General features: G+C 40.9%; 1 protein-coding gene across 1 annotated transcript in view; it reads left to right on the top strand.

Moving 5' to 3' along the window:
- The window catches only part of LOC117812114 (collagen alpha-1(XIX) chain), a 182,440-nt gene that overhangs the window by 151,320 nt on the left and 10,873 nt on the right, over window positions 1–20,247 (top strand). The window contains exons 40-55 of the mRNA XM_034682727.1: window positions 1,002–1,106; window positions 1,273–1,326; window positions 1,769–1,822; window positions 4,454–4,507; window positions 4,659–4,712; window positions 5,109–5,153; window positions 8,443–8,493; window positions 8,621–8,665; window positions 11,449–11,475; window positions 12,685–12,738; window positions 16,403–16,447; window positions 16,762–16,806; window positions 16,904–16,966; window positions 17,398–17,433; window positions 18,909–18,953; window positions 19,458–19,601. Coding sequence (XP_034538618.1) covers window positions 1,002–1,106; window positions 1,273–1,326; window positions 1,769–1,822; window positions 4,454–4,507; window positions 4,659–4,712; window positions 5,109–5,153; window positions 8,443–8,493; window positions 8,621–8,665; window positions 11,449–11,475; window positions 12,685–12,738; window positions 16,403–16,447; window positions 16,762–16,806; window positions 16,904–16,966; window positions 17,398–17,433; window positions 18,909–18,953; window positions 19,458–19,601 — 921 coding nt within the window. The remainder of the gene's footprint in view (window positions 1–1,001; window positions 1,107–1,272; window positions 1,327–1,768; window positions 1,823–4,453; window positions 4,508–4,658; window positions 4,713–5,108; window positions 5,154–8,442; window positions 8,494–8,620; window positions 8,666–11,448; window positions 11,476–12,684; window positions 12,739–16,402; window positions 16,448–16,761; window positions 16,807–16,903; window positions 16,967–17,397; window positions 17,434–18,908; window positions 18,954–19,457; window positions 19,602–20,247) is intronic.

The raw sequence follows: 20,247 nt of genomic DNA, 5'->3' as shown, positions 1-20,247 counted from the left end.
TACCTTTTCTAACCACTGTGACTACAGGCCCACTGTTCAGCCTGAGGCTGTGATTACCACACAAAAAGGGACTTCTTTAGCAGCAGTTTCCTCTCCCAGTAAAACATTTCTAGCAACCGTCATGACAAATAGTGATTTGTTCCTCTTTTCCTTTGACTGAAGCAGATTAGGCACGTAACTTAACGATTTTACCCGCAGGAAAGCTCTCTGCTAAACAAAGGTTGTTTTTTTCCTGGATGTCAATGCTGACAAGAACTCTACTGCCTACAGTGACTAATCACTAATAGATAAAGTCAGATGCCAGCAGACCTATAATTTCATGTCACCTTTCCGTTAAATGTCAACTTATTTTAACCACTAAGTGCTTTGTTAGAGTCTGCTGCTGTTTACACACTTTAGCAGAGGTGCTTTGTGGCATTTTAATTGCTACTTTCAACACCTTAATGACACCTGCAGAAAAGACCAAAAACATTTTACTTTTTCTTTTTAATCTTAACCTCCAGAAAGCCGACTCTTCTTCTTTTCTTTTATTGATTACATTTCTTCACACTTGGGAGATAATTAGAAAAGGACATACAGATTATTTTCCATTTTGTCCTCAGCCTTTCTGTTTTAATGCTTCTTTTTAATAGTGTAATATAGCTGGTCATACCGCCTCTCCATAAGTCAATGCTCCTACGCACTTCCTTGAAGGTGCGGCGCCTATATCCACACTGCATCAGGGACGATGATATTTAAGATTCTCACCTAAATGTCACAGTCAATGAGTTTGACAAAGTTCACCACTCACCTGGATGAGAGACACTCTCGGAGACACCGTTGGTGGGTTCACATTATTTCTGCTCTGCAGACATTTAGAGAACACTTTGTGTCAGTTGGGGTCTTGTCCTCCACCCGGGGGATGTGACATAATAAAGGGCGAAAATGCAGTGCTCCAGCTCTGCCTGATGAAATCTCTTCTGTGCCATCACTTTTACTTCCTGCCTCTCCTTTGTTGGCAGAACGCCTGCAGTTTGTGCCAGACGAGAGTCCCGGGGCTTCCTGGGCAGAAGGGAGAGAAGGGGTCCCTTGGAGAACAAGGAGTGGAAGGCTTGGTGGGAGAAAAGGTACAAGTAACTAATCATCATGGCAGGTAATTAGGGACATGTTTACCTGACCGTGATACTTTGCATGACATGACACTTTTTAAATTTCCGCTTGGGGATCTTTATTAAATACTTGGACTGCAAGAGTCTCTGTGATCATTTCAACTGTGGTCTTTTCCAAAAACAGGGAGATCCAGGTGTAAGAGGTCCGACAGGTAACCCTGGGAAAGAAGGCCCAAAGGTAGGCAAGGAAAACATCAGGCATGAATGTGTCCCTAAACAATCTTTTGTAAACTGGCTGTTTGTAAGAATGTAGATTAAATATTCATTCATAATCTGCAGCTGTAATAACCTCTCTCTGTTCCATTGTTTATTGAAATGTGTGTTTAATCTACTTAATAAAGATTTGAACTGACGAATGCTTATCGGATTATCTCCTGAAGCCGTAGCAGCTGTTGTACACCTCATATTATTCAGAAAGCTCCAACTGTAGCTGCTCGCTGCAGAACTTGTTGCTATGACTACTGAGTTGTACCACCAGGCTATTTCACGTGTGGTGCTGTGAGAGAGGAAGAGACATTTTGAAGTTTACACCCATCAGCTTTTTTAGTCTCAGGGCCTTTTTCATGTATCGGTGGAAACGTTCACTTTCTTCTCTCCCCTCTGGTTCCTCCGTTCTGCAGGGAGTGAAAGGAGAGAGAGGGTTCCCGGGCCCTACAGGAGATAAAGGTGATGAGGTGAGTGAAAAAAAGTTTGAATCTTGAAACAAAATTAACTCCATTTATTTTCTAAGCACACGGAAGTCACCATGACTTTGAGAGGCAGGTTTTTTCAAAAGAATGTAAATATGTTGTAACGTCTGCCTCGTCGTCTACTTCTGAAAGTCTGCTTTGAAAAGGAGCTATCAAAGCTTGCTGCAGTGCTGCGTGTGCACTGTGGCCTATCTTTTGCACTCTGAGGAGCAACTTTATAAAAGGAAGCTTTTTCTGCATGTGTGTGTGTGTGTGTGTGTGTGTGCTATTTAAGAAACAGGGCACTCTATACAGCAGCTAAGAAGCATTTCATAGGTCAGCTTTCAGCATTGAACTCAAATGGTGGGAGATTTTCTCTAACAGCATCACTTGTCGTACGATTTTATCAGCTCAATAAAACATGTTGTACCCTGCTGAAGTGTGATATACCAGATAAATAAAAGAAGCACTTGACATATCTAGAACAGGGGTTCTTAAACATCTTGGGGCCAAGGACCCCTTACAGGTGAGAACATTTTCCAAGGACCCCCTCATAATTGTAACATAGATTAAGCACATGCTTACTACCATTTGCACTCTTAGATGTGCTTGGAACTATTTGTATTGTAAAACTTATCAATGTAAATACTTCAGACCTGTTCCATAGTGATAAACACTTAACCATCTGTGTTTTCTGGCAGATCTATTCCTCACTCTTTCATCTCTTTGATCAGATGTTGCTTTAGCTTGGCTGGCTTTATAGCTTCGCATTTTGGTCTCCCGTCACTGTTCACAATAAAACCGAACTCTATATACCTGTCGTCATATTTTCTTAATTTAGCTAGCTTGGGCTTAGCTTGACGGCACTTCACAATGTGAACTTATTTTTTATTTTATTTTATTTTATTTATTTATTTTTTATTTATTTTATTTTATTATTTTAGTTTTATTTTTGTTATTTTATATATATTTAAATTTTATATTTATTTATTTTTGTTTTATTTATTTATTTATTTTTTATTCATTTATTTATTTTATTTTATTATTTTATTTATATATTTTTATTTTTTTTATTGTATTTATTTTTATTTTATTTTTATTTTATTTTTTTTAAATTTTTTTTTATTTGTATGTCTTATTCTTATGCCTTGTACAAAGAGAGCACAGTTTACCAAAGTCAAATTCCTTGTGTGTTCAAGCATACCTGGCCAATAAAGCTGATTCTGATTCTGATTCTGATTCTGATTTAGAAATGGCTCCATGCTCGTGAGCTAATAAGCAAAGCTAAGTAGTAGCAGGAACAGTTGTGACTGGAGTGAAGTGTGTATGAGTGATACGTGACAAATTGATGTGAGTGTCACAATCATATCAGTTTCTATTTGCCCAAAGTTAACTAGGGTGGGAGTAATGGGCACAATTTTCTGGTTTCATTGGCGCAAATGGTCCTCATCTGTATATATGCTGTTTTTAATGACACAGCACAATATTATAATTTATTAGAAATGTATCATAATAATTTCATGGACCCCCACGCTATGGTTCGCGGACCCCCAGGGGTCCTAGGACCCCACTTTGAGAACCACTGATCTAGAATATAACAAACAGCATATAAATGCCTTATCCATACAGAACTTTGACTATCAAAGGTCAAAGGTTACATAAAGATAAGAAAAGGCTAAACCCCAGAAATCATTCTGTGACTAGTGTTCTACTTCCAGTTCAGCGTTATCAGCACCCAGCGTCACTCAGAATCAGCTGCTTTTTGTTTCCTCTGCACTCTCAGCACTCTCACTTCAACTTTTGGAGCAACACATCAACTTTGTCAACAACATTGTTGGCGGAGGAGAAACTAACATGCCTCCTTTTTGGAGGGTACAATTCTGTAGCACACATTTCGTTGTCATGGGTTTGACATTTTCTTTGTAAACACTCTTTGAATAAAAGCAACTTTTTCGGCATACAGAGCGATATAAAACAGACCGAACGGTCAATACTGAGTGAGACAGAAGTGCTGTGAGACACATTTTGTTACCAAGCAACACCTGTGAGAAGTGCTCTGAAAAAAAAAAAAACGTATTGTTACAGGCCCTTTGTGCTATTTTCGTTGCCGGCAGTGCCCGTTTTCTATGTAAAACCAATACAGTTCATGTTTTCAGCCCTCTGCACCGTCAGGTCAAACACCCCCTTAGCATCCACTGTTATTGCCACGGCGCTCTCAGATGAAATAGTTGTTTGGAACAACGCTGCACTCATCATTGTCCGTTTTACGTCACTGTCCAATCAAAATCAACAAGACAGGACTACTGATGTAAGATTGATCAGCAACAATAGAAAAGGTCCGTATTGAGGAGATACAAACAATACTAATTTTTTCAAGGTACCATTTCTTGGTTGTTTTAAAACACACGTATCGTCGCCTCTAAGGGAAGTGGAAGCCTCATGGTGCAGCTTTCATGACCTAGGAACAGTGTCAGTGAGAAGTGCTCTGAAATAGAAGTTGTGAACTACAAGCACAAAAAAAAATCTGTTTTAGATCATTTGCTTATTATAATAGCAAGACCAGTTCCTCACATCACCAATGAATTAAAGATAATAATATTTACCCTCTTTAATGATGATCTATTTTGTCTTCCCCAGGGACATGCAGGAGCACCAGGACTTCCAGGTGTGACCGGTCGCACAGGGGCCCCGGTAAATACCCTTGTTCTTCATTTCTTCTGATACTATCTTTATTCTAACATTATACCTTTTAGTGTTTCAAGTCAAATTATTGCAACACATGTGAGGCTTTTTTAACTAGCAAGAAACAGATGCATTTGTAAGGATGCTGTTTTGTTTCCAGGGGATTATGGGTAGACCTGGACCGATGGGACCGCTTGGAGGAAAAGGAGAAAGAGTAAGATATTTTTCTGTATGATTCAATAAGCATGCATGCTTTTTATGCTTTGACAACAGTGTTCAGAAGATGAATGTTAAACTGTATCTTTGTGAATTCACCTACAGGTATGTTTAGTTCAATTTATCTAAGTCTTTAATTGAAAAATGTTGTCTAAGAGTATAAATGTCTGTACGTAATTTGTTCCAATAAAATGTAGTTTAATTGTAAATTCTTCAGAAAGATATAAGTTTGATTAAAATGACTCAATGTTTGAAATATATATATAAACCAGATTTATTAAAGGAATCAATGAATGTTACTTTTCTTTTGGCTATAAAAGAGGTTCATATCATTGGATAGCTATTTTTATTTTTATTTATCTTATTCATTTGTTTGTTTGTTTGTGTTTGGCAGGGAAATGAAGGACCTGCAGGCAGACCAGGGCTTCCAGGGCCTCCGGTAAGGTTCTCCCACCTCTGTAGAAGTCAGATGCTGAAGTTTCAAATACCTTTGCTAGTGTCTTGGATTATTTGTTGCTCCGTATGTTCATTATTTACACATTTTCTTCTGTTTCTGACTTTATTCTGTCCTAAAAGGTCAAATGTGACTACACAGAGAATATTACTTCCTCATTACTCTAAATGTTCTTCAACTGGGAGAGATATAACAGATAAGAACAAGGACAAAATGCAGTAGAACAAGCAGCATTATAGTTCTTACTCTGACAACATGCTGGGATGGGAAGCTCAGAGGTTGTTATGTTGTATGGCTGCGTTTCATGTTGAAAGTTGGATAAATACATCAGAGAAAACATTTATTCTACCAGTGAAATGACACTGATGGAATTTCAGAGGGACATGTGGCCTTATTCCATGGTTAGAGCTGCTGTTGGGAGGAATGGTGTAAAAAAACGTTACTTTTTTTCTGCTGGGTTTGGAGAAAAGGTCATAATGCACATCGGTACTCATCGGTAAGTGAAGTAATTTGAGACTATTGAGAAATCTCTGCGTTTTCCAATGCCTTTGTATCAAGCAATGTTATTATTCCCCTCGTTCCCGTTATGACGGACCAATCAAAGCAAATCTCCAATCCTCTGTCCTGATTGGTTAAGTGGCAGCCCCTACTACGTCCTCTGATTGGTTATGAGTCCGGCACTATCATGACTGCACACGCCGATCTGTGTCGGGGGGCTAAGAGGAAATCTGGTTGGGAGGGATAGTGTTGACATTCGAAGTCCCTCTCTCTAAACAGATGTTTACTCTGTGAATACCAACAGCAGCTTTAAATTACATAATTGGTGACATGCTATTGTTAGCATTCAACCAAGTCCCATTGAGCACAATGTTATTACTGAATCAGAAGGACAGGTGAGACATCGTTGAAACAAATCATCATTTTAGTGCGAAGGAGCTGCTGTGAAAAAGCTGCCAGTTAATAGACAGTTATTCAGTATGTTGTATTAACTTCACAGGCCCCATTTTAATTGTTCACAAGATTACTAAAAGTACTGTTAGCTAGGGATTTATGCTTTTGCATGGTATGCCATCTGATACCATTTGACAGAAGTTAGCAGATGGGTGGAAGCTAGCTAGCTTACATGACTCTTACAAAACAAATGACTTCTTTCCTTTCATACCATGTGACTCCATCAAAGTGTCACGGCAACACAACCCTGGCACGAGCTCGGTCTAGGGCATCCAAGCGTTGGTGCCCGTGCCATACTAAAGAAGGAATCAGGTGGCTGTCGAGCAAAAGGCAAAGGGAAAAGGCGGACCTTACCTGTGCCGACCAAGCGTGCCGGATACGGCCCTGGTGGTGAGGCTTTCAGCAGTGTGACTGTCCCCTGGTGGCTGGCTGCAGTATAGGTCAAAAAATCCGTCTCCTCATTCATTTGAATGGGGGGGCAGTCAAACTTTAAAAAATAAATACACGTCGTACGAATGTTTCTCACATCCGTATGCTGTGGTTATATGTAGTTAGTATTTGACTGTTTTGTGTCCAAGGCCTCTTTTTTCTGAAAAGTTTATTTTTCGTTAGTTATTAGAGTTTAAAAACGGGGTTTAACTCCCGGGTTTCCTTTGATTCACAGCCGCCGTAGAACGAAACTTCAAAGGGCACACAGCGTCTTGTGACGTTACGCTGTAGGGCGGAGCTTATTACAAAGGCTTCACAGGCTCTGGCTGCACAATGGCTGCGCCCAGGAGAGGGATTTTTTGGCTTCAGAACTGTACAACGGGAAGAGGCGGAGCAACGCTGTCCATTTTTATTTACAGTCTATGGTGCCGACTTCTTTCCAGAACACCATTCACGGCTCCGGGACCAGCTCACGCTGCTTCCTTCTCGTTACCCCTCAGGGTTTCCGATGACAGTTCATATTTAAGTTGACATATATAACACACGACAAAACTCAACGGGAAAAAGGGGAAAACTTCGCAAGAATGTCTTTCCACGGCTTCTGACAACGGCGTCTCTTTCTTCTCGCGCTCCTCTAGCAGGTGTCTGCCTGAGCTAAATCAAGACCACAGCGTCACCGTCTCATTGATAAATTGGTCATGTGACCAGGAAGGTCCGCCCACCTGTAGCTCGACAGCCACACCCCCATACTCTGGACAGTGTTGCCGCAACAAAAGAAAATGGTTACCAGTTGGTAGAAAGCAAGTCTGACCTGCTTGCAGACAGCAAGTAATTAAATATCTGGTTTAGCCTAAAATATTAGCTTGGTGACAACTACTGTGAATCGATATCAAAGGACAGTTAGTGATTGGTTGAATGCAAATATATTTATATATTTATCCAAGTCCCTACTATGAAACATATCAGTGTAAGTTTCATCCAACATTTCCGCTTTTCATCCATCGCGTGACACCAGAAAAAAAAATCTCCAGCGTGTGTACAGAACAACAAACGCTGAAACATTTAAGCATTACTTTTTTATGCTTTCATCAGCACTTTCCAAGGATGTTCTTTTTCCGTGATCAGATTCAGGTTAGAGCATCCCTTAGACCATCACTGCACTTACATTTCGCTCAGCCTTACAGTATTTATAGTAACAACTAAAGTAGAACTGACAAACAAGTACAAATGTGAGGAAATTGTGGCAACCTGCTCACTGGCATTGAATCATGTCTCCCTCCTCTAAAAGGCCAGTGAGTAAGCACTTCCAAAGGCAAATCTATAATTCATCAGCTGTCCCCTTGAACCTGCCGTGCCCCCCCACACACCCCCCCCCCCCCCCCCCACACCCTGGTCTCATAAACTGCAGTCTGGGAGGACAGGAGATGGCTCAGTGGCCTGAAAAGGGCACAGGCATCCGCTTGCTTCCAAATGAGAACCTTGACTCCCTTTACATTTACAATAGCTGCTGTCAACCAAACTATCATGGGAAAAACATTCTTTTATGTTGTAATACTGCCACAGAAGATGAGATTACCTACTTCTCATCCCCGAATCTCTTTAATCAGTGCGCTCTTTTGTATTTATGAGATACTCTCCTTTTTTGAATTACCGCTGGCTCAAGGATTATTAAGTCTACTGTTCTCTGTTATTCCTCTCTCCCGCACTCTCTTTGTGTAATCACCAAATGAGCTATTGATCCCTCTCATGTAGCTTTTAAAGGCTTAACAGTGTATAACTGCTCCAGACCTACTGTACAGTTCTCTGTAAAGACTCTTGGTGCCTTAAACTCACAGAAGAGTGAGGGGAGAGTCTGAGAGAGGCGATGTCTGATGTACTGTTCATTGTGTTTCAGGGTGTTCCCTATGTGGAGGGCAATGGGATGAGCAGTCTGTACAAGCTGCAGGTAAAGACTTTTTCTCTGTGTGAGAAAGTCATTGTGATCAATCAGACGTATTGTTTACCAGCTTCAATTGTATCGGCAGGAAAGAGCTTGTGCTTGTTAAAATGTGTCTAAATATGTGTCTTTTCAGAGTGGTGGAGCTATTTTAGGACCCCCTGGAGCTCCTGGTGCTCCGGTAAGCAGAATCATTGTTATGCCTGAAGCAAATCCTTTACAGTGTGCTGAAGAGAAACACCATCACACAGGCAGGTTGATACTGTATGAGCTGCAGAACCTGGGAGAGCAGAATTGCAAATAACCTGACCAGCCCTCCAGTGTTATCTCGGCTTCAGAGTTGCTATCACAGTCAATCATGTTCATGCAGAGCTGGTGGTTGGTAAAGGCCAGGAGGCTTTCTGACTCTTAACAGGTGTCTCTGACCTGCCTCAGGACATTAAACATCATTGATATGCAAAGTGAACTCTGGAGTCCACTTGCTCGGCTCAGAGCAAACCGAAGTGACCCGATTTGCTTATCAGTCTCACTTCCACTGGTCCTCCTTATCAGACAGTTTGTTATCTGGTCCTGGGAGACACTCACGGGGCTCACAGGGAGCTATCCACCACGGCTAACTCTAAAGGTGGTGACATGAAATAGACACTTAAATATCCCCTGTGCAACATGATGTACATCTAAACGTCAAGGAAGCTTCTCTCTGCACTACATCAATTATTGCCCAGCAGCTCCCCTGGAGCAATCAATAGAAGAGCATCAATGTTAAGATGGAAAAGCAGATACTGGACCAATTATAAGATGTTGCTGAAAAAATGCTGAAAGTAATTTCTAGAAATGTAAACATGCATGGACAGTGTTTTTAAATCCACTAGAAACTCTGTTCAACTATGTTATGGAAGTTCTTTTCCACATAGAAATGTACCTTTAAAAAATGTTAGAAATTCTTACAAAATACGGTCATTTACATTTATTTTTCCACTCCTGCTATTGACTTTGACATGGGTATGATTTTGCTTAGTCAATCTTTTAGACATCAATTCTATGATCTAGTAACAGGAGAAGTCACTTTTCAACTACTCAGCTGACTGCACTCTGAAGGGGATTCACTAAGAATGGAGTGCAACTGCTGATAAAACCAATAATTGAACAATCAACTGTCCCACTATTTGCTTCTTCTCAAGATCCAATTAACAAATCACACTAATGATATTCAAGCTCAAAAACACCCACACAGTTTTGCAGCTCCATACAGCTTGCTCTTGTTTTGTGTCTGAATGTATAGATAACCTGTTAGCATCTCTACTCTCTACTGCATGGAGCTGCAGTGTCTGTCCACTTTTTTATGCACTAAAGCTGTGCAGCCCTTTTTAAAATCAGGCCTTCAGTGTGTTACCTGCTCCTTTTGAGTGATGACCCCAGTTGTTTATTTTCAACAACTTTACACACATACACTATACATTTTTGTCAGTTAGTGTTGAGTGTGAATGGGGGGAGTTGTTGTTGCAAATGCAAACGTCACAGTGCAGTAATTCAGCATTAAATTTACAGCTTTGAGAACTCAGAGAGTTGTATAAACCAGGGGTTCCCAAACTTTTCAGCCCGCGACCCCCAAAATATAGGTGCCAAAGACTTGTGACCCCCACTGTCCCTCAAAGTGATTTAATGTGGGTTCATTTTGCTGGTCTGCAGAAATTAGCAGAAATTAGCTTTACCTTTTTAATTAGCTTACCTATATGAGCATGTGTCTGTGTTTCCTGTGCTGTTATGAATTAACCTACTGCTACTGATGCTTTTGACTGTTCACTAACCCTAAACTTAGGAGTCATCAGGCAAAAAGAAAGACAGAAAACTCATTACACTTTATATTTTCAAGGTTTTATCTCAAGTTTAGCTACTATTTTTGTCAATATTATTTACTGAAATGGGTTAAATGTGCTATTCTTAGATAACTTTAAAAGGAACATTCTGGTAGACGATCCCCCATTTGTATCTCGCCCCCAGGGTGTCCCGACCCCCACTTTGGGAACCCCTAGTATAAACTAATGTTGCATGTGTTTTCTAACTTCTAACTAAAGCCATTTTCACATTGCAATTCTGCAACAGTGCTATAGCTAAGTTCAGCTGTCACTATACAAACATGTTGAATCCCACAACAGCGTAATGTTGCTGTCCCAGTCTGTGATTGCATCACATTTCATCATTGTGTAAACACGAGATGCACGATGTCAACACACAGCAGGAGATCATGACCATTCTGCCTCTGTGCCTTACACATTGCAGACGAGAGGTATCAGGAGTTATCCTGCGTTAAGCTAGAGATCTGTAAAGGGCTTATGATATTGATAGAAATACGTTTGTAACTCTGCATTAATAAGCAAAGTTTGATTTATTTTTAATTGCTCTGCTTCTGCTTCCTCTTCCAGTTCTTACTTAGAAAACTCAAGAGTACTGTTCATTGTTGGACCACTCTTTATTGTCTCGTGCCCAATTGCCTTACAGCTGAGCTTTGAACATGTCAATTAAAAATGTGATCGGCAACGCCCACACGCTCTTGGGAATTAGTCCTTCCAAAAAAAAGAGAATTTTTGAACGAGGTTCTTAAACATGCAGAGTTTATTTTCACTCAGATGTTTGTAGATGCCTAAAGAAACTGTCAGCTTAAATATTATACATGCATTCTCACTATTTCAAGCCAAAATTTCCAGAGGCTTTAAAGCATGTTGGAAAACCAGACTGGAATATATGATCATTTTTAAACTTGCCTGAGAAAAAACACAGATTGATACAACACAATATGAGCATGACAGAAATACAGACAGAAATAGCGAGGAGAGCGAAGCCGTCATAAATTTCAATGTCAATAACAGATAGTAGCTGCTTGTCATTTTAGACTATTGTTGAGATTTATAAGGTAGCAGTTGTCACATTCAAGGGAGTAATTTGTCCTTCTTTCTCTCTGTACAGGGTCCCAAAGGAGACGACGGACCTTCAGTGAGTTGAAGCATTTCATTTTGAAGTGTACTGTTATGAAATATTTGTCTGTTTCTGTGCACTGCCCGAAAAACTAGAAAAGAAAATAGAAAAGCAAAGCTGCAAGTTGCTTTCTATCATTGTCTCTGTGGTTTCTCTACAACAGAAGTCAATACAGCCTCAAGCCTGAGCACTTAACCACTCTCTGTAGAACCCCAACACACGGATAGAAAAAAATGATCACATCTCCTGCAAATGTGAAACTGTTGTACCATATTGTCTTGCCAGTGGGAACCCATGAACTCACTCTGCACCTCAAAATGCCCCGCCACCTCCCCCTCCCTGACGCCTGAAACAATCCACACAGACAAGGAAACAACTCGACACGTCTGCCATCACCGTGAATTCTTTATTCTCACGGGGCCAATTGCATTTTTTATTGTTTTGTGGCACAGTGATTTTTCACCAGGATGTTAATTTGACATTTTAATAAATAGTGTGAGCGGCTCCAGTGCTGTGGTGGAATTGCCCCAATCCGTCTCACAGCTGATCCTTCGGCTGGCCCCTCTCTCCCCTCGCCCGCGCTCGCTTATTCATGACAATCTACATGTGTGACAATTACCTGCACAATCCGTCTATGTCAGCGGCGGTTGCCCCTCTGTTCTGTGTAATGGCATTTCTCCATGGCAGCTTGAACAAGATGAGGTAGAAAGAGGCCATCACTTGCTCCAGCTCTGGGAATGGGGCTCTATTTTTAGTGCAAAAAGCAGGTCTGATCATGATTGCCAAATGGGGCTTTTTTTTTCTGTATCATCTTTTGCATACTAGGCGTGACAGCGTGTGTCATAGATCATTTAATATTCATACACTCAGACTGAAGTATTGTCCTCTTGGGATCATGTTCATATTGACACGTGAAGTGTTATACTAATACCTTTTTGAGAGGAGAGGAGGAAAAGTGTGAAATCTCGGCTTCTGCAGAATTTAATTTCCTCACCTTCACCTAGCTTTGATCTATATTTGTTTGTTTACGTGCAATGTTTACTGACACCTTTATATAATACCTTTTACCTTCTGCTCACTCACACCCAAACTTACTATATTTAGGACTCTGAGACAAAAGCAACATTATTTTGGGAGGCATAAAAGGAGGTTTTAACAACCCTTTGTGCGTATAAGTCTTGTCTTTTTTGTCTTGGTACACCAGGTGTTCTGTTTTTTCTCTCACAGGGTGATCCAGGGGCCATGGGATTACCCGGGCTTGAAGGTCTACCTGGTGCCAAGGTAAGCAGGTGTAGCGTCACAGTGAAGCGTCCCATCTATGACCTAACCGGATTACAAAGGGAGTGGGGGCGGTTCATGCTCTTACAGATCACTGAGTTTTCTTGATTAAATAAGATGAATACAGAAAGTCTACAGCCAAAAGCAGAGTTTGAATTAGGTTTTCCCAACAATAACAAAAACAGTGCATCCATAGAAAGGATTTAGAAAAGGAATTAATACCCAAATATGATTATGTGAGGAATGAAAAACCCTCAGGACCTGGAGAATAAGAAAGAAAACTAGCCCTGTCCCTCTCTCTTTCTCTCTCTGGGGACATTTTATCAAACTGGCATTAGGGGTATCTGCTGTAGTTACCAGAACCTCATTAATGCAGTGTAAAGAAATTGTGTTTATTTCAGAAATAGGATATAAAGATGAAATGGTTTTAAATGTTAAAGTAAAATGCATTGTGGGTCCTTGCTATATTCAGGGACATGTCTAGACTTCTTGGTGGCCCAACAGAGGCGCTGACTCATGCAGGGGTGGCACAGTCACAAGAATGAATATTACTCTCTTACCATCTCTGTCCCCTCCAATCATATCTACTGTATCTATTAACCTCAAAATATCATATTAATTTATGATACTGGCACTTTCAAATCTTATCAGCTGAATTATTTTACGACTCAGAAAAAGATGATTGTCAGAGTGGAACAGTACGACAAACATGTCTCAGAAAATAAATGTGCATCTTACTTTTCTAACATGTAAGCACCAAATAGTGAAAATGCATAATCAGAATGCAATGAAAACTACCAGCATGCCTTTGCAACACAGCAGAAATAGTTAACTTTTCTGAAGTCCCTCCTCTAATGTGAAAAGCCAATAATAGTTCAGGATTTTTGGGGTAGCACCTGGGGTGGCCAAGGGAAACCCATGCCACCCTGGCTCTCCTCTTGATGTGACCGGTTCACTTCACATGTTGTGTTGTGTGAGTAGAAAACTGTGACACCAGGCTTCTGCATCTTCGTTTATACCTGGCACAATACACAAACAGACCTCAATGTAAATTTACAGCCCACTCCAGCTCCTCTCCCACAGGGAAACCATACAAAAGGGGCGAGGGAACAAAATGCATGGAATCACACTAAACTTATAAACATACCTGGCTCAATATACAAACAGACCTCAACGTAAATTTGCAGCCTGCTCCAGCTCCTACACAAGCACAATCACAGCATCAGTGCATGTGACTTAGCAAAGCTCTCTTCTCTGATGGACATGTCACACCCCCTCCAGGAGACCATAGATATGTTGTGAGATATGCTTATTTTTACCTCTTTAATTAAATTTCTAATAACTTTTTAATTATTGATATTTTATAGGCTCTTGTTTGCTTTATACTCTTTTGCACTGTCTACTTTGCAGCGGTGACAGTTAAATTTCCCTGTTGTGGGACGAATAAAGAACTATCTTATCTTATCTTATCTTATCTTAGCACAGCCTGCCATGCACGTTAGCTAGCTCTAAAAACATTACAAGAAAATAAAAGTCTATACATGACATAAGAATTAACTCAGGCTACCTTCACACAGTAAAAACACACGGAAAAACAAATATAAAGAAATAACCACAGAAGAAGAAATTCACAGGAAGGAGGGGCTGCACATCAACAAAGTCCAAGGTCATACAAGTAATTATATAAGAAAGTATAAAAGAAAGGAACTGAAATATACAGGGACATATCTGACTCTGTCACATTGGCATACACCAAACTAGAGTTAAAGGCAAAGTATATCAAATTAGAGTATCTCACAGAAAAATCTGAAACGCTTCATGAAGGCTATTCTGTGGCGGTGGGAACAAGAAAAACACATGATGACATGTAGCAGGGTGAACTTTTAACATTAGCTTCTTTTACATGCCATCTGTTTTGAATTAAGTGATACACCTTGAATCAAGATAACATGTGATTTAAATATAAGTGTTGTTCAGGAACTCATTTGTGATCATACAGTTATTCCTGGAAGAATCATATCAAAAAGTCTAACAACAAAGACAACAACTCCCATGATCCCACACTGCTTAAGGGCATATAACAGTTTGAGCTATGAACCTAGAACATCTTTAATTATTGTTTCTTGTTTGTTGATTGATTGATTGATCGATTGACCCTGAGTCAGAGGAGTTTAATACTGTGAGCCAAATTCACTCAGAATGGATTGTGGCAGCTAATAGCACCAACAATTGCCTCGCTATCTGCTCCGTCTGGAGGTCTGTTTCATTAAGTATATTGAGCTAATGATGTTCACGTGCAAACGCTCCGTGCACGTTGCTTTGTTTTGTGGAGATAAGCTGTCAGCATCTCTGCTCTCTGCTGCGTGGAGATGTGATGTGCGCCTTAACCCTGACAGAGCTTAAACCTTTCCACATACAGATGATAAGCTAAATGGGGAGAGGACTCTTCCCACCAGTTAATTGTCAGTCACTTCATGACAGACGTGATAAGAGTTTATCCATTTAGAACCAAGCTTCCTCCGTAAAGTAAGCCAGTAAGACCAGCTCGTCTACAAAAGAAACCTTCTCATCCCTGTCGTGGATAAGGTCTCCAGAGAGTGTTCCAGGGTTGAGCCTTGGACTGCACCAGATTAATTTAAGCCCTGATTATTATAAGAATAATAATATCCTAGTAATGTTAACATAATTCATGTACATGAGTAGTATTTTTAGGTATACACAGGCAGACAAAATCAAGACTAACAAAACACAGGCAGACAAAATCAAGACTAACAAAACATAGGCAGACAAAATCAAGACTAACAAAACACAGGCAGACAAAATCAAGACTAACAAAACACAGGCAGACAAAATCAAGACTAACAAAACACAGGCAGACAAAATCAAGACTAACAAAACACAGGCAGACAAAATCAAGACTAACAAATCACAGGCAGACAAAATCAAGACTAACAAAACACAGGCAAACAAAATCAAGGCTAACAAAACACAGGCAGACAAAATCAAGACTAACAAAACACAGGCAGACAAAATCAAGACTAACAAATCACAGGCATACAAAATCAAGACTAACAAAACACAGGCAGACAATATCAAGACTAACAAAACTCAGGCAACAGGAATAAGACAGCATGTTTATGCAACGGGTAACCAATTGGCCACTGTACATGTTGGACACATTTTCCTTTAAAACACTCTTCACAGCTACCTTTTAAAAAAGGTTGGAAAGGTTGCCAGCAATTGACTGTTGTTTGAATGTTTATGCTGTGCGTGTGTGTGTGTTAGAGTGCATGTGTGTGTGCGTGTTATAAGGTGAAACATTTCAGTTTCTGTGACATCCAGGGTGATTTATCCTTAAGGGAAATACTGTCAAAGATGTGACTTATGCAAAGTGTTTGCTGTTGAAACGTGAAGAAGACGTAAGTTCATAAGGAAGTTGTTTATCGTGATTCCTTATTTGGGTTTTTTCAGAGTAGATTCTTGCTGAGTTTGATGTGTGTCTTTGCGCTGTATTTGTCCAACAGTGAGGGTTCAGGACCTTCTTTAAGTCTAGGTTTAGGTCATTTCTAACACTGATATCTGTGTGTTTGCTGAAATGACAGTGATGTATGTTCATGTTCTTTCTGTGTAAGTCATCTCTCTGACACATCTGTAATGTTTCCCTCAGGGTGATATTGGTTTGCCCGGCACGCATGGAACAGCAGGTCCTTCAGTAAGTGAGATTTTTTTATTAATTCACCCTCCTCCCTGATCAATCATCTGTCTTGTTTAAGTCTGCTGCTGGCAACAAGTCGATGATGTTTCATAAAGTGCACCGAGAAGCAGCTATATGAACACAAGTCCCACAGCGCTGCTGCCATAAGAACTTGGATATGAACCTGTGCTCTTTTCTGTTGATTCCCTGTGCAGCTATAGTAGGCTGGTTGGTGTGTTATAAATGGGAGGCTGCAGAAGGTGCAGTAGATATGACTCCATTGAGGACCTGTCAAACACGCTCTGTTCTTTCCGTGTGTTTGTGATTGACAGGGGAAGCCCGGTGCTCGTGGAGAGTCAGGGATCCCAGGAGAGCCGGTGAGCAGCAGCCTCTAACTCTCTTTGAGCTGTCAATCCACGTGTCATTCCTTTGTCACTGCCTACTGACACATCGGCTGTCTCTGTTCTCTGACAGGGTGAGAGGGGGCCGCTCGGAGAGACAGGATTCCCTGGGCCCGAGGGACCCCAAGGTGTTGCTGTAAGGATGCTACATGAATTCTGTTGCTCATCCATATATAATCACTGCTACATGTTGCCAAAGCAGTAATGTCCAAGATGGAGAAACTGCTCTGAGTACTCCTTTTCATCATCATGTTTATTACTAGTTGTTTTACAGTTTTATAGGAAAATAAAGGAACATGATTCACGGACAATATGGACAAAGTATGTTAGTGATCACTTGCCCTGTTGATGATTACATTCCTCTATGTAATTACCATCAGAGATGGTTTCTGTAATTTTCCCTGTAAGCGCACAATGGAACAGTGTTCGCACAGCAATCAGGATCATTATCCCTTGGTTGAGATATCTCATTAACTGTGGAGATTACTAGGAGTGCAACAGTGCTGATCCAATCGAAGGTGGGAGCTGATACAGAATGTCTTTGTTTGTGTTGCACTTCTCGAGCAGGGGAGACCAGGGAAAGATGGAACTCCTGGATACAAGGTGAGTGAACACATCGCAAATCCCCTTATAGAAAAGTGCTTTACATCAGCCAAGCTACAGAAAGATGGCACAGCAGATTTTTATCCCCCCCACCTCGAGCTACAGCGTCCTGAGTGCATTAAGCCTATTTGCATATTTGAGATTTTAACGATAAAAAAACCAAATGAAATCCTGCAGATTTAAGGCTTTGTTGACTTTTGGTCTTTTTCCCTCTAATTATACAGTTAATGCTCTCAGGCTATGATAAAATGTTTGTAAAAGAGTGCAGGAGACATTTACATTGAATATGCATTTTCCCGCCTGATGAACCTGTCTAAAAAACGGAAACAAATGCTGCACCAAAGTTTGCTTTAAAGTGACTGATCAAATATATTATACACCGCTCACTACACACACATTTGGCTCACAGCATGCAGAGCAGATCTGCTATGAATTGGCATTGCTGGCACATTATACAGTCTAATGTTGAATTGGTATGACAAGGAGCAATACTGCTGTGCTCTCTGATTTACAAAATGTTTTTGCCTAACACCTTAATGACAGCCCCTACAGTTTACTCCTTTATTAATATTATTAGTTAATATTCCTCCACCAAAATTTCAGCCTTGCATACAGCCCCTCTACATTTCTGTCCTCATGTTTTTCTGTCTTTGAGCCTGACTTTATGATGGGGCAACAGTGCCATCTAGCAGGTGCTTCTGCTCTCCTCCCCGACTCCTCACACACTGCTTTGAGTTTTAATGTAATGCTCAGGGAAGCACATTTCAGTGGCCAAGATGATAGATTTAAGCCTCCCATCAGGCGTTGGGGAATACAGAGTGCCGCAGATTAAAGCAGGCAGGGGAGAACGGCATCACAAAGAGATGCCCGTTTTAAAACCACATCATGCCAGATTGTCTTTTGCATGGCTCCTGTAATCCAGCAGGAAATTGATACAAAGATGCTCCCAGAGGAATTGCTGCGTGCACAGTAAAAGGAAGCAATGAGGAGTGACAGGGAGGGATTGGAAGGCACAAAATGTTGTGACATGAAGCAGGAGACAGGTATTTTCTCTCCCAGCTCCTCCATACAGACAGAGACAGCTGGTGGGAAAGCAGGAGTTTTCTTAGGCGAGGCAGAAGTGATGCAGAGAAGCCGTGACATTGCAGAAGGTGAAACACTATTCGGGGACATATTATGCAACCAATACACCTGAGCCGAGTAAGAATCAATCAATGCACAGTCATCTGAAAAGTGGACATTTCTCAAAGTCAAGTAATTCATGAAAAGCTGCCTCGTATGTTGTTTCTCTTAAGGCGACAGAACACAAAGTTCTGCAAATATGAGAGTAAATAGGAACAAAATGTCCTTATGGTGGGTTTAAAAAGCAGAAAGCTAGACTAAGTTTGGGGTGTTTACACTTAACCATATTTAAAACCTTTATTTTCTGTGACAACAAAGCATTCAAGAATGTTTTTTCTGCTTCTGTCTCTAAGGGAGTTACAGGTAAAGCCGGGGACAGAGGATCCAAAGGAGAACGTGTAAGTAGCATCATTCCTGTTTCCCTAAAAAGAGCCTGTTTTTTATAACTCCCACTGTAATGCACAGGAAAAGCTTTTGATGAATGGTAATGAAAGTCTTCACTTCAGCACAAATATGGCTAATCCCCACAAGCACACAAGCACCAGATAAAGGCATTTAACACTCGGTGCAGTTTCCCCATTGTGTTCTCCAGAAAAAAAATTAAAGAGCTCTGTCACACTCCTGCAGTAATCTGTTGCAAATAGAGGATGCAAAATGAGGCTTTTAGCTTAATAGTTGCTAACAGAACCACAAGACAGGTGACTGACTGGACACATTAGCAGAAATAGCTCAGGATGCTCAGCATGTTCAGTCAGAGTTAGGAAGGAGACAGGTCTGAAAATAGAGATTGTTGTGCTTGAAGGAAATAAGCTTTTGTTCCAGTGTTACAGAGCTCAACCTGATCTAATCGGTTTGTACAAAACTACATCCTACTGGGACTTAACTGGTCTTCTTCACTTCAGGGTGATCCAGGAATTCCTGGAGAGAGAGGCGTTCAAGGTGAGAGGGGTCGCGCTGGAGATTCTGGCCCTATTGGACCAATTGGACCAGGAGGCCAAAAAGGCGATGTAGGCCCTCCAGGACACCTGGGGGGTTCGACCCTTCTGGTAAGTCTGACATGTGCAGATACCTTCCAGTCAATAAAGGACCTCTAATCAGACTCCTCTTCCTCCCTAAGCTTGTGTAACTAGCTCAGTTTTCTGCCTGGAAAATGGTGCAGCTACAGATGTCTGCATGAAACATCAAACAAGGCTTTGCAAGGGAGGCTGCTGTGCTCTTTTCTGCTCAGCGCTTCCTACTCCTCATCCAGGCGCAACAGAAGGTCAGAGAGGGAGATAGAGATGGAGACAGAGGGAAAGACAGAGATATGTGGGCGTGCCTGGAGCTCTGCAGAGCAGTGAAAACACCTCCGTGTGTCACAGACATTGTACAAATACTGTACGTAGTCACAGCAGTTATATAACATTCGCAGCAGAGATGAAAAGCTCGGATGAATGCAAAAATTCAAGGCTACTCTTGTTTGCCATTGTTACTGCTGAGGCCCTGGAGAGCTCTAACTCTGTGAGTGAGAACGGCTGAAATTGGCTGACGTGAAGCATACCGTCTTCTAAACCATATTATTTTGTTTCCTGCTTACCTTGAGTGGCAGAGTACACCGGCGTATATACGCCTAAATAAAATATATACTTGGAGGCATCCAGAGCTGATTTGACAGCCTGCAGTTTGCCTCCAAAGCACAGAATGCATTATTTC

Source organism: Notolabrus celidotus, chromosome 4, assembly GCF_009762535.1.
Source record: "Notolabrus celidotus isolate fNotCel1 chromosome 4, fNotCel1.pri, whole genome shotgun sequence".
NCBI classification, from domain to species: domain Eukaryota; kingdom Metazoa; phylum Chordata; class Actinopteri; order Labriformes; family Labridae; genus Notolabrus; species Notolabrus celidotus.
The sequence above is the reverse complement of the archived record's forward strand: the minus strand, read 5'-3'. Positions and strand labels throughout refer to the sequence as shown.